This window comes from Helobdella robusta (genome assembly GCF_000326865.2).
Source record: "Helobdella robusta unplaced genomic scaffold HELROscaffold_44, whole genome shotgun sequence".
Taxonomy (NCBI): domain Eukaryota; kingdom Metazoa; phylum Annelida; class Clitellata; order Rhynchobdellida; family Glossiphoniidae; genus Helobdella; species Helobdella robusta.
In genome coordinates this window covers 642,560-657,954 of record NW_008705063.1, presented here as the reverse complement: position 1 = coordinate 657,954, position 15,395 = coordinate 642,560, and the positions used below count along the sequence as shown (strand labels likewise).

Sequence of the window (15,395 nt, the reverse complement as noted above, 5' to 3'; positions counted from 1 at the left end):
AAATGAACGTATAAATAATGGAAAGATTGCGCTTCGATAAAGATTCACGTTTAGTTGACCATTAAAAACCTGCTACGTAGAACACTATGACGTGTGGCTGTGCGGCCCGTTTAATTGGTAAACTTGCTTCTAGTAACTGTGGTCTCACCTGCCCTGATGGAAGGTCTTGTGGTGGGGTCCTGGCCTACTCCATTTATAGAGGTGAGGTACACACACACACGCACACGCACACACTACACGCACACAGACAAACAAATACACACACCACACTCACACACACACGCATGCAAGCATGCACACACACACACACACAGACACTCACTACACCCACATACACACACAACTCTGTTTATAGATGTGAAAGACAAACACACACACAAACACACCAACATACGCATACAAACAATCAAACACACACACACATAGCACACGCACACACTCAAAAAATATCCATATGCAAGTTTGTAGTTTTTGATTTATTTAATGTTTACTATTGAATTTATTAATTCAATTCAATAGGCATATAAAAATATTAACATTGAAGGAAATGAATTAAAATGTAAAGACACAATGGCCGGCTGGTTGAATTTTAGGGGTATTGGTTTTTATACGGAAATAACAATTTCAACAGAGTCTGATTTTAAATGGTGCATTTTCCAGTGTAGCCTCAATAACAACCATTTCGTCGCGTTATCGGTAATTTGAAAACTATTTTCAAACTTCGGCAGTTATTATTCTTTGTTAACGTTTATCTTGATGAGATTATTTTGAAAATAATAAATAGGAGAGGATGTGCCGTTGTTTTAAGACAAGAGGCGATTTCACCACTGAAAATTTTCAGAGGTCAGAAGCAAACTGCAGGATGTCACCGGACACCAATTACATAATCTTCCATGCAAGTAGGCTGTCAATGAAATTTTCAAAATTTATCAAATGTCCAGAGAATTTTTTTAAACTAACGTACAAATTTTTATCTCACAATCCATTTAACAAAAATTTAACACAAGTTGTCATATTGTTCAAAATATTTTGACAAATACAAGAATAAATTCTTTTTAAATTTTTTATAATTTGTATATCAAAAACTTGCGATGCTCAAATGAATGCTCAAGCATTTCTGATTAAATATTCAAAATTAAAAAAAAACAGCTAAACGAGTTTTGGAACAGAACATGCTGGAATTCAGCAGATGTTATGAAAGTCAAACTATTACAATAAACCATACTTGCATCAATTGCAAGACATCTTGGAAAGGACCCAACTGCAATCAGAAAGGTAGAAACAACTTCTTCTGCTGCTCTAGCCACAAAATAATGTCTATTTTAAAATTCCCCAACACCAGTGGCATAGCTGACTTTTTTTGTACACTTGAGTTAAAACAAAAACGTTTGAAACATTATTTTCATCTTACGGATATAAAAATTTTGATTTATGTTATAAAAATAGGCATTCGAAGGTTACTGTTTTGGTGAGCTGAAAATATTTAAAATATAAATTTATGTAAAATTTTAGTTACATTTTATTTTAACTCTATTAAACTTATCTATTGGTAGAAATTAGACTCTTTGCTACGCTTCTGCTTAACCAGAACATTATAAGTTAATGTACAGATTTTTCAATATTTATAATTTTTTTTTCATAAATATCCAATTAGGAAGTTTGTTTTTTGGCTACAAAATTTCATATCTGTAAAACCTTATCAACTCAAAGGATGTTTTAATGTACAATTGTTCTGAGTTTAAAACACCGAAAATTCAATTGAAACATTGTACATTTTTTTATTTTAAATCATCTTATAAATTTGAAAAAAATTTATGGCTAGCCGGAGTTTTTTTCGACTTCAACATAGCGCCAAACTTTTACTGGATTTAGCAACTAAAATATTTATTTTGTAATTGAGATTGCAAGGTGAAGAATGGCGAATGCAATAAGAATCTCTTATGTGTCGACAGTGAAGCGAACAATCAGATAGTCAGTGAATGTGTCTGCCAGGAAGGCTTTGTGGTAGACGAAGCAATGAGAAACTGCTTGAGTTATTTTACATTTTCAGTTTTTTATGGATAATTATCTATAATAATAGAAAAATATTCAAAAAACTATTTTGTTTTGTTAGAAGTATATTTAGCAATTTTATCTTCATATTATATATTATTAATGTGGGGCGGCGTGATGGCTCAATGGTTAAAGGCGCCTGGTCTTGCTATTGCTATGACTTGGTTCGAATACAAAAAGATCCCCGCCTATCATATGCAATGTGTATGACGCGTGGTTGGCACCCGTATTCATATACGCTGTGTGTGTTTGTCGTTGAAACCTCTGGAAAAAACGCAAAAGAGAGAAAGAAACCTTTAACTTTTTAATTTGTATATTTAAAGTGTTTTTATTTGTTTTTTCACGACTTGTAAGTTTAATGTGAATAGTCGAATTAATGCGAATCTTCAAAATTTTTCATCTAATTTCAATTACAGAATTTCGTTTCAACGTTGCTTATAACATAATTAACACATTAACAAATGGCATTTTCTGGGAGAGCCCTGCCAAATCGAAGTCTATATCAATCAGTTTGCCGTCCGAATATGTCATACTATATTTATCTATTTACTCGCATCGAACAAGTAAGTTGCGTGCAATGCCTTGGTTTAAATGTACCTGGATTTTTTTTTATAAAACATTTATCTCATCTTTGAACCTACACTTGATTCCGCATGCATTTATTAAACAAAATAAAAAAATGTGAAGACTTCTGACTACTTCTTCAAAAACGTGCGATATATTTGTACGTTCTATTATAATAAATTCTACAATAGTTTTCCTAGCATCATATTCATTTGCCAATTTGAAAGTGAAATGTTTTAGTGAATCAAAATATTTTATAGATCTATTTTGCAACTCAAAATTATGGGATATTTTTTGGCTTGTTTTTGGTTATTGAAATTGTTGAGATCATTATTACTTCCTTGTTACGTCACTCTACAGTTGCAAAATACGCAAGACAGGGTACTGTCAAATTGTTTTCAAGTGACCCTCTAACTTCCAGTGAAAGCAGATTGTGTGGCACCGTTGAGTTTGAGAACGATTTTTATGGTGATCCAAATGACGTACAATGCGAAAATTTCGATCAGACCAGCAAGTACATCACCATCACCGCGGTCAGAACACAAGTCCTGAATATTGTCGAAGTTGAAGCCTTCCCTCTTGGTATATTTCTTCTCATTCGAATTGCATTTAACACATCAAATCAAACTTTTTTATTCATTAGAACAAGTAGTCTCAAGTTGCACAGACTTATGATTGAGTATCAAAAACAAGTTCCCAGCAATAGCGTTATTTGAAAAAATAAATTTTATGCTTACGTTTTTATTTCAATTTACTACTTATCACAACGTTTGAGCCAGAACGGTTTTCTAGTAGTTAGGCTATTACAAATCGGCCCATACTTCAAATAGGAGTACCTAAGATTATACCACCCAACTCTATAACTCTATTACTTTATAATTATAAAGATATAACTCGTCTCCAACCGTAACGACACCTTTGATAAAATTAAAATAACAAAATGTTTTCATAAACAGATTGCAGTGTTAGAAATGGGAATTGTGGATCGTTGAAATGTACAGAAAAAATGTTCATTGATAAACCTCCAGAAATCATATGTGGTGATGTTGTTAGAACTACCGAAATTAAAAGTATTTTTTTTTTATTTAGTATTTATATATTTAATTTTTAGGAAGGTTTTTGATCATAAAATATAAAATCATAATTTGACTTAATCGTCATGCAAATCTTAAAAATTGTAGGTAGAACTAAGCAATTGTAATTGGGATCATAGATGGTCAAAGATTGTCAATCTATTTTTAAACCTTTTATTCAATCAATCAATCAATCAATCAATCAATCAATCAATCAATCAATCAATCAATCAATCAATCAATCAATCAATCAATCAATCAATCAATCCATCAATCAATCAATCAATCAATCAATCAATCAATATATGTAGAATATATTATAATAGAACGTACAAATATATCGCACGTTTTTGAAGAAGTAGTCAGAAGTCTTCACATTTTTTTATTTTGTTTAATAAATGCATGCGGAATCAAGTGTAGGTTCAAAGATGAGATAAATGTTTTATAAAAAAAAATCCAGGTACATTTAAACCAAGGCATAGCACGCAACTTACTTGTTCGATGCGAGTAGATAGATAAATATAGTATGACATATTCGGACGGCAAACTGATTGATATAGACTTCGATTTGGTAGGGCTCTCCCAGAAAATGCCATTTGTTAATGTGTTAATTATGTTATAAGCAACGTTGAAACGAAATTCTGTAATTGAAATTAGATGAAAAATTTTGAAGATTCGCATTAATTCGACTATTCACATTAAACTTACAAGTCGTGAAAAAACAAATAAAAACACTTTATATATATATATATATATATATATATATATATATATATATTACGAAAGATCGTTAATGTATTCAGTCTATCTTTTAAATAATTTGTTTATGATTTCGTAATTACTTTTTTCAGTGAAAAGTCAGATTATATCCTATAAGATTTTAAGCTTCATTCAAAAATTGTAAGAATTGTTGTTTTTTTAAATTATAATTTATTTTATTTTATTCAAATAATTCTAATTATTGAATGTAACTTACCTCTCAAATATTCTTACAAAACGTTAAATTTTTTAATTGAAGAATTAAAATTTTTTTGTATCTAAAATTGTATTTAAACAACAAAAGTATCTTTTTAAGTTTAATTCTTATTTTTTTAACTTTTTTCGTATATAAACTTAGTTAACTTTATTCTTATTTCAACTCAATTAACATCTTTTTATTTAATTCTCAGTAGATGAAGTGGAAAATAACCCAAGTTTAACAGCTACGACAGCTGCGAACCCAGTTCGCCAAAAATTGAAATGCAGTGAAAATAATGGTGGATGTGGTGATGGCCGATGCGTTGAAACCAATATCTATGATCAGAATGGCAAAAATATTACAGATGTAAAATGTTACCCTCCAGATAAAGATAATGCGGAAATTGGTGATGGTTGTCTTGTTTCTTTTTTTTTTTTTTTTTTTTTTTGTGTTCATGATTTTTAATCATCTTTTGTCTTCTGTAGGACTCATTTCATGAGAATACTAAAATTAAATGGAGAATTTAGGAGAATTCCAAAATAGCATTTCATTGGATTGTGAAAATCTTTTTCAAGATGCGTTTTTTGAAAATAAAACTTCCAATTAATTTGATGAACAATTTTTCTATCAATATTAAAATAAATTTTTCTAAACTCTTTATTACAAAATGTTTTGTTAACATTTTTGTTTCGCAGAGGCAGAAACAAATTTAACCTACCAAGGATGCTTTTCAAAAGTCCAAACAACGAAATCTCAAAAATCATTAACAGTGAAATTTTGTTTTGAGTATTGTAGTGACACTTTATTCTACTCAATAAAAGTTTGTAAATTTCTTGTTAAGTTTTTGTTTCTTGCAATTTTTAATCTGAAATTAACTAAATAATAAACTAGATTTGTATTTTTATTAATAAACTAGTTATTCTCAAACTCTTTAAAACTAGTAAAATCGAACCAATCTGCTATAAAGTTGGTGAAGATAATCTTAGCAACTACCTACCAAGTCTTGTTGATTAAAATTTTAATATACCAAGAATTTTTGAGAGGCACGATGTTGTAAAGTTACCTTGTTCATGTAGTGTGTTTGATGTACAGAAGTTTTTGTTTGACACTATTGAAAAAATAGAAAATATTGAATCAAAAATCTCAATTTTTAACCTTTCCAACATAATAACAAAATTTGAAACTATGGGAGCGACAATGACTGTGAAATTTTTTAAAATTTAAGAATAAAATCTTATATCGAAAGTTACGTTGGTATCACTTAGTTAATTGTGGTGTTCGTCACTGAAATAAATTTTTGAAAAATTCAGAATGGTGCATTGTGCACGTGTGGAAACGGTGTGGAGGGAGAAGTTGGTGCCGGTAAATGTGACATGATGTGTTTGGATGGCTTGTCGTGTGGTGGGATGCTACACTATTCCGTATACGCAAGTAATGTTTCAGTTTTTCAGCTACATACGCTAAAGTTTTAAAATTTACTTGGGTTATGTTGAGTTAAACTTGAATTTTAAATTGATCTAGTACAAATCGATCCATAGAGATGATAGAAATAACTCTTCAAAGTTCATAGTTATTAAATTGCTGATGTTGATGAAATTTCGATGGCTTATAATCTATATTAGTTGAGAAGTTGTCATTTAGATTATTTTCACAATGTTTAAAATTTGTACAATAATTTGAACCAAACGTCCCGTTTTTCTATCCTCTTCTGGTTTTCACTTCTTCTTAACTCGTGTTAAACACACTTTTGCTAAATCTGCATGTGCTTTTTGACATTTTTCTTTGGAACTCTCTACATCTTCCTCTGACTACTTGTCCATCACTTACAAACTTCAGAGCGAATTTCAAGACCCATTGTTTTCAAAATTTACTGAGGAAGGATGTTGATCATTTACAAGCTAATTGATTGATTGGTTGATTGATTGATTAACTGATTGATTGATTGACTGACTGACTGACTGGCTGACTGGCTGACTGACTGATTGATTGATTGATTGATAGATTGATTGATTGATTGATTGATTGATTGATTGATTGATTGATTGATTGATTGATTGATTGATTGATTGATTGATTGATTGATTGATTGATTGATTGATTGATTGATTGATTGATTGATTGATTGATTGATTGATTGATTGATTGATTGATTGATTGATTTATATATAAATGTTAGGGCCATCGAACGTCCAAGTTGATATCGGGTGTTTTAGATTTTTGGAACTTGATAAAAATATGAATCAGTCCATGAGCCAATCTAACTGCACGGTAAAATGCAAAGAAATTGACTATCCGTACAGTGGGACAAATGTGAGTTTATAGATTTTCAATTATGGAATTTTGAAATTTGAAATAATTTTAATTATATGGCTGATATAAGACAAACGAGTTTTGGCTTAATAAGTGCTTTTCCGAGCTTCTTTTTTTTATTAGTTCGATATTTTTAAGTCAAAATTTTCATTTTCATTTTTCATATCATTACATAATTTGATCATTACATGATTCAGGCTTTATTAACATGTCAGTGTGGAAAGAAAGTGGTATATAAGGATCAGACATCTTTAGAACAATGCACCAATTCATCAGTTTTTTTTCTGCTAACTGATGGTAAATATTTTATTTTGATTTTTAATCGAATACTGTTTTTAAAAATGTTGTAACAACACTTTTGAATCTGAAAAACTAAACTTAGTATTTTGTACAAATTGTTAAAAAATAGCTTATGAAAGCCTGAAAATTATCTTAAAAATTACAATACATAAAATTTAATTACATTTTATTCCTCTAGTTTTGCCTGACTCAAACATAAATAACAAATCCTCGAAGTACAAATACTGCGTGAATGACGCGAAAGAAAAGAATAAGTCTTACTGTAGATCTGGTGTTTGTGTGCTTGGCTGGTCCGGCAAATTTTGTAGCACTAGAGGTATGACATGAAATTTAATTTATTTGTGATTCGTTTCTGTTTTGGAAATAATTGCCGATTAAATTGTACGATTGAAACATACCATACAATTTGAATAGGCTGTGCCATTGGCAGCGAGTTATTCAAATTTTTGGGGGGCTCAAAAGTTACCGAAATTTTAATTTTTTGTTATTTTTAGTCATACTGTAATTTAAACTTTTTTTTAATTTTTATTCAATTTAAAAGTCAAAAGTTTAAACAATATAATGTAAATAGTAAAATTCTATTTTTAAATATCCCGAACCTTAAAAAATCTAGTTTAGATACAGTCATGTTGCAAACGATTTTCTGCGCAAATCATTCCGAGAAGTAAAATCCTTGTATAATTCCTCAAATGAAAGATTGTCAGCGCGTTCTTTATAGCAATGTAGTGTGGCCAAATGGTTTAATCTTAGCCGATTGAATGTTGAACGTAAATGAGCTGCATGTCGTCACTGGAATTGTAAGAAAAATTCTAATAAGTTGAGAAAGTTCTTCATTCAAACAATGTCAGTTTGTATCTTTTAAAATCTTGATTCCAAATCGGCAAGTTTTTTGAAATCATCAGAATTGAATTTAGCGTCAAAGTAAAGAGATAGCAAACGTTTGTAAATTGAGTCATTAATTGTAATAAAATGTGAAAAATATATTTTACTATGCAATATATTATTTATGAAATTAGATCAGCTCTCTCAGAAGTTTTTGATGATTAATTTTACATAAATAAGCTAATATCCAGCCAATATAGTTATAAGAAAATAAAAACTGAAAACAAAGATATTTTCAAATATTGAGGGGACTCAAGATAGGCTTGAGCCTGAAGATTGAAACATTGGGGGGCTCGAGCCAGAAAGCCCGTACTACTAGCCGCCAGTGGGCTGTGCAATATTAAATTCAAAACAGCACAGGTTTGAATGCACTTGCTGTTTAGAAATTGCACTATATCAATACAATTTTATTAATTAATTGAAAAGTTTCAATTAATTTTTAGAACCATCAATAAATGTAAAATTGTTTCCTAAAAGATTGCGACATAAATAATGGCGGTTGCAACTCGAAGATGGAGTGTCATCGACAGGTTGTGAACGATCAGATGATTGAGAAGTGCCTTTGCAAAAAGGGATTTGTTAGGGGCAATGACTCTGAATGCTTAAGTAAACAGTTTAATTTGATTTTGAATAGTTTTTATTTATTTATTTCAACTTATCAATAAAAATTGGAATTGTTTGTTAATGCAAATTTTAATCAATCCATGTTTTGCTGAGTGTTAACGCTTGAACCACAATTTTCAGATTTCTCGTGTGATAGATATCCAGATGAAAGCGCAAATAATTTATAAAATATAAAATTTCTCATTTCGAACATCACAAAATTTGTTTTTAAAATTGATAAATAAGATGAATATACAGGCCCTTCAAGTTCTGACGATGAAAACTTTTCTAGAAAATCAGACATTGGCATTATAATGGGCAGTGTAACCGCTTCGTTGATCCTGATAACGTTGTTACTGGCTTTTCTCCTTACTCATAAATTTTGTTCAAAAGGTTAAGGCGGCTTATTTTGTCGAAGTTGTGTGTTAAATAATTATACTGCTAAAAAATTTTTGTAGTTCTCGTTAAAGATATTTTTTAATAATAGCTAACTGATTTAAAATGAATTATTAATTTTTAAAAATTATATTTTGTTTAAAAAAAAAACAAAAAATACACAAAACTCTAGCGACCAAAAAAAATTTTACTCCCCCAGATCGAACAGCAGCAAATTCAAGTAAAAAGATAAATTTGATTTGTGTGTGAGAGGGTGTGTGTGTGTGTGTGTGTGTGTGTGTGTGTGTGTGTGTGTGAGTGTGTGTTTGAGTGTTTGTTTGGGCGCTTGTGTTTGAATGATTTATAAAATGATTATAAATCTTTAAGCTGGTTTGGAGTAAATAAGATTTTTCAGAATGTGAATACCCAATAGAAAAAAAGGTCTATTACATACTTCTTCAGTTCAGAGGTATCAACAACTTGCAAACACATCTGATATAAATACATGCTAAACGATAAATTTAGTACAATATAAATTGAGTAAAGAACTACCAGCTTATTTTTCAATTTCAGCGCCGAAAATATTTGAATTACAGTTCGTAGTTTATAATGATAACTATCCATATTTATGTCGAAGAATTAAAATTTAAATATTCCTGTCTAATAACTGAGTTTTACTGACTTTAGATGTCAACACTGCTCACAACGGGGTCATGACCTCCCCTCCTAAATTGGCCACTGGACGTAATTAATTTGAAATTTATTAATATTTTGTATAATTTTTATAGTGAATTTAAATTAAACTTGCCTTATTTCATTGAAATTGAACTTCCACAAAAATATTTATCCCATAGATCGAACGTCAAAGCCTAATAGGCGTAAGCTTTTTCTACAAAAAAATTTATAACCATAAACATCGCTCAAAAAATGTATTTACAAGTTTAACGATTCATCCATATCTGAATTATTTTGAAAATTAGTAGTTACATCATTACACCTGATCCTAATGTTTTTTAGATGGTAATATTTAAAACAAAAGTGTTAAAAGTCATCAAGATAATTAATTTTTATTTTTATTACACATTTCAGTTAGTGTTGCGACCATTGATTCAGCAACATCTAATTAGAAGATAATTTCTTCAAATTGCTACATAGGTCCATCTATAATTGTATGTCTTGTAACTATTAGACTGTGGCTTTTACTGTACTTGCATCTCTAACATGGATATACACTTTGTTTTTAAATATTTACACATTCATTTTCAACAAAGGATTGTATTTTTTTTGTTTTGGGATTTGAGAGTAAAATATTACTATTCGTCGAAGTGTCTATACGTTTCGAGGATTTTTTGTATCCAAGATGGCTTTATTTGTTATTCTCAACATTTTTTTCTTACTTTATAATAAATTTTATTAATTTTCAGAAGAGTCAATAAATTGTTTCGAAAATATTTTCGTCTATTACTGATTACGTCAATTATCGGCTAATGTAAATTAGTTTTCATTGCGGATAAATAAATAAAATTCAATTACATAAACGGTTAAATTTTGGCCTACAGATATCGAAAGTTTTTTAAATAGCTTGTCATGGTTTAATCAAAACAAATTAAATACATATTCTTTTATATTTGTTTATATCAATTAAATAGTTAATTACACATTACATGTTGGTGAAAATACGTATGTTTTGATATATAAACATTTGCTATTTTAACTTCTCGATTTTTCTAACGGTTGATCTTAAATCATTTTCAAGTTTCTTTAGTTCAAAACCGAAATTTTTGTTTATTTTATGCGTGATAACAAAAAAGCTTTTTTCGGTTTAAAACAACCGAAAATTTAAAACGAATTTGAATATTCATTATCAAAGTTTATGAACTTGATAGTCAATATACGTTTGCGAGTCTATTAAATCAAGAATAAGACTAGTTAGTTAACAGCTACACACGCAATAAAAGATTTAAGGTGCATCAATTCTTGTTTAATGTCTTTTTCCAAGTTGGGTTGCACTTTTTGACTCTTGGCCTCAGCTTCTGCATCCAGACAGATCTATTGTCCGCGTCCAGTTTCGCATTACATATGGTATAGTAAAAGACAAGTAACCAATGAGATTTTTCGATACCACAACTTTAGTGGCTGTTATAAATTTCTTAGGATCTCCGTTTTCGCCAACTACACCAACTGTTTTAACCGGTGGGCTTATATTTGTTTCTCATTTAAAAAAAAATTTTATTTCAAATTTAATATTTTATATATGAATTGATTTTTATTGAAGTTTTTCGAAACAGTTTAGTTTATCACAAAATGTTGATTGGTAAAACTCAGAGGTTGAAAGGGAGTTTTTGCAGCTGGTTTTGGACAATTTAGTTGGTTGTTGTGTGGGAGAAAGATGTGGTTTTGATTGCGGATAAATGTGTACGGATATCTTTAGTTAAAAATAATAATTCTTCTCTTGGTTATAAAGTAGGAAAGTGTTTGTTAAATACAGTTGAATCTATTAAAGATCTCAGTGTTACGTATAATGATGAAATGATGAGTATTGTGAAAACATTTTATCAAATAATAGGTTAAATTCAACATAATTTTTTGGTTTGGATAAATTTTCATTTTTGACTTTATATAAATCTATAATCAGTTCTAAATTAGATTATGCTTCTACTATATGGTCAACAGAAGAGGAAAAAGTGAAGTTACATAAAAAGCAAAGAACATTTGGTCCAAAGAAAAATAAATGTATATTATAAATCATAATGTTTTAATATAAAACATAAAACTTAACAAGTTTGAGATGAGGTACGAATGGTGTGCAAATTATCCAGCTGATGATATTTGGGTTAGCATATGAGTAGGAGTGTAGATGCTTGAGACGTGTGTGTGTGTTTGTGTGGTGTGTGTGTCGGCGTATTACTTTTATTATTACTTGAACAATTTATGCTTTCACTTAATTAACTGTATTATGGGGATTTTGGCTTATGGGTTGTACGCCTGAGCTCATTAGTTTTTTTCTGTTTCTGTTAAAATTGGGAAATTTGATTATTGGGATGGACAAGGCATTCGGTAGTGATTCATAAAAAATAAAAATATTTACCTATATTTAAATAAAGAGATACCTTTTGAAATCTCTTTTTTGAATTTGATTTTCATGTTAGTTTCGCAATATGATCGGTCAATATAAGCTAAAAATTTATATAATAATAAGAATGTCTAAAACTGTTATTTGTATGTATATTCACTATATTGTTGAATAATATACTATACACTATGCTATTTGAGTTGCCTGGTTCTGATAACGCAGTGACCAGGTTTGAGTGCAAACTGATCAGAGCGATGTTAACATCCAGTACATGTGATTTTTTGGCTCAAGTGCGATTAAAAAATACTAAAGAGAGAGTAAGTAAATTTGAACTACTTAGAATTTAATGAAAAATCAGAATTTTTCAATTTACATGTCTGCCAACATTTAATACAGGGTACAGTTTTATGTTATTGTGTTACAAATACATATGGGATGTTGCCATCTAGTAAATGTGATGTCAACTGCTCCGATGGACAGTCCTGTGGTGGGCTGTATTCATATTCTGTCTATAAGGGTCGGCTAGAATGTAAGAACTTCTCTACGCACAGTCAATACGTCACTGTGACTACGTTCGAGTCTCAACAAATGAATCTACTAGAGCTAGAAGCTTATCCTCTTGGTGAGTGATGCATTTTTTTAAATAAAATAATTAGTAAAAATTTAATTAATTTATGCACACACGCACGCAAGCGCACGTACACACATGTCTTTCACACGTGACAGACAGACAGACAGACACACACACACACAACAACACGACCTTCTTGTTGTTGTTGTCTTACTTATATAGCAACCTTATTTCCATACACCGATTTGATTTAAAATAATAAATTACCCTCAATCGAAATGAAGAATATAATGAAACTGATAATGTTTATTCAATAACGAAAATATAACAAAGATGAAAAATTAAAAATAAATCATTTCCAGACTGTAGTATTAACAATGTAAACTGCGGATTGAATAGATGTAAAGAGATAGAATTCATTGAGAGACCACCGAAAATTGAATGCTTCAGTACAGTTATTTATTTCATTTTAGTTAAGGAATTTCTTGAAAAATTTTCAAATTAGTAATTTTTAAAGGTAGTGTCAACAATTAATTATTTAATTACTTGCTAAACTACTTAATTTCATACATACTCAATTAACTAATTAATACTAGATATAATTTGAACAAACCTCTGATGATAAATTTCTAATAAGCGAAGCAAAAACTCTTTAACCACCCATAGAAAATTGTAGCGTTATGAATGGAGGATGCGACGATTTCGTCTGCCTGGATGTTCAGCCTGATTTCAAGGAGTACAACGCTTCCGTTCGCTGCTACGAACCGGATGAAGATTTCATTACTATCCCTGAAGGTTGATGACGTCATTTCCGTTAACACCATCGTTGTCGTCTTCATCCCTAATATTAATAATATTCTTTTCGCGTACATTGTTATCCTAAAATTTGCAAATAAGCAAAATAGCTTTTCATTGCAGAAAATATTTTAACGATCGAATTGACAAGTTAAAAAAATCACTTTAATTCAATCGTACTATTATTTTAAATATTTTTCTTCAAATCTGACAGCATCTAAAAAAAAACTGAACTTCAAGGGCTGCTTTGTGGCTGTGGTCTCAGAGGAAAAAAAGGACAAAATAGGAACTGTTCAGTCCTGCTACGAACACTGCGTCCACACTGTCTTGTTCGCCATGCAAGTTTGTTAATTAATTGTATAATGATTTCTGCCAAGATCAAATTCAGCTGGAAGAGACCCCATGATCTTTATGAAAAAAGAGCTATTATAAAAGTGGTAAATTAAGTTTATGGGTTGACAACAGTTCTGTGTCTTCCCATAAATTTTTTCATTTTTACTGGCAATACTTGCGCGAACATGAAGTCTTTTCAATGAGTTAATTATGCCATTTGCTATGTCTTCCTCGTTCTGAAAATAATTAGACACTTTTGCACACTCAGACGGCTAAATGGAGCCCTGATTTTAGTTATTACCTTAAAAAAAGTTTTTTTTTATATCTTCGTTACCAAATTATTGCGTTTATTGTATTTTTTCATGAATGTTTTATTTCAGAATGCAAAATACTGCCTATGTGTCAGATCTGTTGAACATGAACTGAGCGCAAACAAATGCAACAAGAAATGTTCCGATGATCTGTCTTGTGGTGGTCGAAGGTTCTACTCCGTTTACGCGAGTAATAAATTAGTAAAATTGGTAAAATTATTCATTAACTTTTTGACTAACTATTTCTGAAATTTTAGCAAGAAAATCAGAGCCAGGCAGCCGATATTGGTTGTTTCAAAGTGGTGCAACTCGAATACCAGGAACAGCAGCCAATGTCCAAACCTCAGTGCTTGGACCAGTGCAAGCAACTTAACTACCATTTTTGAATTTGACGCGGCAGCAACCCACTGACATATCACAAAATTAAATCTCTTTCTATTCTGAAATAAAATGCTCCGTAGATAAATAAATAAACGTTATAAATAGAGTTCCGTATTTTAATTCACTGGCCAAAATTTTGTTTGAAATTGAAACAGAGCAGTTGTTCTCAAAGAATTTTCTTGCTTAGGTCGATAATTCGTGTCGATTTACGGTACGGTTCAAAGATCAGGTGAACCGGGGTCAGTGTACCGGGTCAATAAACTTTACCCTTTTGTCTGACGGTTGGAGTTTGTTTATTTTAAAATAATGGACACTGTTCTGACAAAAATAAGTATTGTTTTATCGTCAATGGATCGGTAGTCAGAGAAAAGTTTAACTTTGGTTTTTTGCCGCATTAAACTATAAAGTAATAAAGAATGGCCAACGAAAAAAAAAATAATGCGTTATTGATGTTGAAATAAAGTTATTTCTGTTATGTTTCTTATTTTTTATCATGTTCTTAATATCCCATATTGGTTCTACTGCTTTGAAATTGTTTCAGTATTCGCTGAATTCGATGCGTTCAACAATCCTCTGAAGTATCATTTCTGCCTGGATGACGTAGCTGAAAGTGTGAAAGCCTACTGTCGCTCTGGAACTTGCTCGTATGGATAGACTGGAGTCTTCTGTGATAGGAGAGGTACAGTTTTTTTCAACAGGTTTATTCAAGAAAATTGTAAAAATAAAATTATACAAAGGATAGCAAAAAAGCCATTGTATGAGATCTTAACGAACTAATTTTTGAATATAAATAAACTGTTAATTTCTTTTCAAA

The 15,395-nt window shown here is 30.4% G+C and overlaps 2 protein-coding genes across 2 annotated transcripts; both read left to right on the top strand.

The window, feature by feature from the left end:
* Positions 1–86: 86 nt before the first annotated feature.
* HELRODRAFT_177768 (hypothetical protein) lies at positions 87–5,704 on the top strand (the record flags this gene model as incomplete). Its single annotated transcript, XM_009025920.1, has 9 exons — positions 87–176; positions 785–899; positions 1,150–1,275; positions 2,469–2,615; positions 2,977–3,198; positions 3,573–3,686; positions 4,859–5,059; positions 5,343–5,467; positions 5,564–5,704. 9 exons carry the CDS (start codon positions 87–89, stop codon positions 5,702–5,704), a joined length of 1,281 nt encoding a protein of 426 aa, XP_009024168.1.
* Positions 5,705–12,378: 6,674 nt separating this feature from the next.
* HELRODRAFT_177767 (hypothetical protein) lies at positions 12,379–15,235 on the top strand (the record flags this gene model as incomplete). The annotated part of the gene is made up of 7 exons (XM_009025919.1): positions 12,379–12,507; positions 12,587–12,812; positions 13,428–13,556; positions 13,771–13,898; positions 14,270–14,410; positions 14,769–14,820; positions 15,123–15,235. The coding sequence occupies 7 exons, from the start codon at positions 12,379–12,381 to the stop codon at positions 15,233–15,235; spliced, it is 918 nt and encodes a 305-aa protein (XP_009024167.1).
* Positions 15,236–15,395: the final 160 nt, after the last annotated feature.